Genomic DNA, 2,553 nt, shown 5'->3' on the forward strand with positions numbered 1-2,553 from the left:
TTATTGCATACTTTTTATTATTTATATATATTCCCCTCCTCCACCACTTTCTTAGGTGCACTTTACTTCTCCAATAATAATAATATTCCAATGAAGCAAAAAATTGCTTTGCTTTTCTTTGTTCTCCTTCTTTCTTCTTTCTCAGCTTATGCTCGCCTTCTTTTACAACAAGAAGGCCCAAAACAAGGTAACTTCTTCTTACTCATCATGCTAATAATTAATTATATATTTTTATCTTTTTTTGTTTTCATCTTATTTTTTTCCCTTGTTTTCCTTCCTTCCCATCTATGAACAATCTTTTATGAGCTTGGAACAACTTGATATATATAGGTCAAAATGAAGTGATCATTGGTAACACTCTTGTTCACACATCCAACAATGATGAGCTAAAAGATGATATTAAAGAAGTAAGAATCATTTACTTTACTTTCTCACATAATCTATCTACAAGTTTTGGCTTCTTGAGTTTAGTTTGTCATCATGTTATATAATTTCTCCCTTAGCTAGTACTATATATGATATTACATTTAACATCTATTGATTTATCATGTTTATATTATTGATCTCTCCAATAACTATGTTTACAAAGAAATATTTAATGTTATATTTCACATATATATATACACACCATATTAGGCGTAAAAAAATAGACTTATCGAAAAATGAGTTAAACCGCACATGTATTTAATATAGGAAGACAAAAAAAAAAACAGTCATAACTTGCCTTATTTAGCATTCATTAATTGTCGCGACAATTAATGAATACTAAATAAGGTAAGTTTTGGCTGTTTTTGGCTAATTTTTTGTTGTTACCAAACATTTCTGTTAATATAGTAACTGATTTGGTTACTGATGTTTGGTGTATATATACATAACATTTTTATTTATAAAATATAAAAGTATCAAGNAGTTCGCTAATTCAATTTCATGCAGTTAATGGGATATGAAAATTGCGATGAGAAGAATGAAGAATGGTATGGTAGAAGGATGACTTTGGAAGCGCATTTGGATTACATCTACACTCAAAATGTACACCATAAGCCTTGATGCGTTAATTAATTAATTGGACATGCACATTAATTACCTAGTCCGAATACAATGATGAAACGTTAAATAATATATAAAAAGTAAATCCAAGATCGGTGCTAAAAATAATGTATGCGAGTGTCAAATTTTTTAAAAGAGATTAAAGGAATATTAGAAACTCTCCATCCTCTTCCGTTTAAATTTATTCTNNTATGTGAAGAATAATTTAAAAAAAAATTAAATTAATTATTAAAATCAGATTCTCAATTCAATTTTAAATATTGAATTTAAATTATTAGAATTAGATAATTTAACTTTCTCTTTAAGTCTTAGGCTTGGTTTGGTAAAATTTTTTGAAGAGGTATTTGTACTTTTTAAAAGCACAAGCTCCTCATTTTGTATTTGGTAAATAAAAAAGACTATATATGTGTTTGTGCTTGCTTTTAAAAGATTGGGTTACTTTTAAAAGCACCTAAGGTAGAATTTTTCAAAGTTAGCTTGTACTTTTTAAAATTTAAAAATATAATATAACCTCGTATGTTAACTAATTTTTAAATTTAATGCTTGCATTTATGTCTATTATAGAATTTTTAAATTTTAAAAGTTATTTTATCAAATGCAATTGCTATTGCTTGTGTTTATTGAAAGCTATTTTTAATTTGATTTACCAAATATAAATGCTACAACTTTTAAAAAATTATCTTTTAAAAATTAGCTTTTATAAGCTATTTTTGAAAAATAAAAGTTTTACCAAACTAAACCTAAAGGACTCGACAGATAGCGGCGAATAATTCGGGATAGTTTAAAGAAAACGCAGTTATCTGCTGTAAAACCGTCGCAAATGTTTGGGTTTACTATAGTGAGCATATATTTTCCATGTGCAGAATGAAATAAAAAAAAATATATAGAGCAAATAATTTCTAACATCCATGTAACTTTGGCAACAATCAAATAAACCCTAGTTGTTTTCTAGCTCCATTTGGGGCTACCATGACAAAGCATAACGCTTTGTTTTGTAGCTCTATCTCCAGACTAAGACATTGGAAAATTGAAATAATGGCGCTATGCTCTAATGGCATGAAGTCTAAATAAGGAAGAAATGCTACATATGTGACCCTAATAAATTCATGCCATCGGTGTGCCTAAGTTTAAGGAAAATATGATAAATGGTTACTTTATGTCTTCATGTGATGACCTAAACCTAGCTAATTTAGAAGCTTTACCCGAACTTTTATTATTTTTTGGTTTCCACTATATCTCTTAACTCTTCAGGTTAAAGACTAATTTGTCGCGAATTGGAGCTCTATTTAAGTGTTTACCGCTGACCAATAGATTACTGTATGCACAAGGCGAGATCAGATTCGAACTCCCAATATTTATTTTAAGCGAACTAATAAACTAACTACTAGCTAGACCAAACTAACTTCATTTCTAAACTTCTATTATCGATTAGCGCGACAATCATTTCTCTAAAAAGGTTATAGAAATAGAAGAAAATATATAAATATTATAAGTATAAATATGGTT

At 28.2% G+C, this 2,553-nt stretch overlaps 1 protein-coding gene across 1 annotated transcript; it reads left to right on the forward strand.

Annotated features, from left to right (window-relative positions):
- On the forward strand, nt 35–1,227 carry LOC107628623 (putative phytosulfokines 6). Its single transcript, XM_021116717.1, has 3 exons — nt 35–187; nt 331–407; nt 934–1,227. The coding sequence occupies exons 1-3, from the start codon at nt 91–93 to the stop codon at nt 1,045–1,047; spliced, it is 288 nt and encodes a 95-aa protein (XP_020972376.1). The 5' UTR covers nt 35–90; the 3' UTR covers nt 1,048–1,227.

The sequence above is a fragment of the Arachis ipaensis genome, chromosome B02, assembly GCF_000816755.2.
Source record: "Arachis ipaensis cultivar K30076 chromosome B02, Araip1.1, whole genome shotgun sequence".
Lineage (NCBI taxonomy): Eukaryota > Viridiplantae > Streptophyta > Magnoliopsida > Fabales > Fabaceae > Arachis > Arachis ipaensis.

Bases quoted from the DNA above. Each gene is read 5' to 3' on its own strand.
- LOC107628623 (XM_021116717.1), top strand. From the start codon at position 91: ATGAAGCAAAAAATTGCTTTGCTTTTCTTTGTTCTCCTTCTTTCTTCT. The intron at 188-330 runs GTAACTTCTTCT...TGATATATATAG, and splicing joins ACAAGAAGGCCCAAAACAAG to GTCAAAATGAAGTGATCATT. The intron at 408-933 runs GTAAGAATCATT...AATTTCATGCAG, and splicing joins TAAAAGATGATATTAAAGAA to TTAATGGGATATGAAAATTG.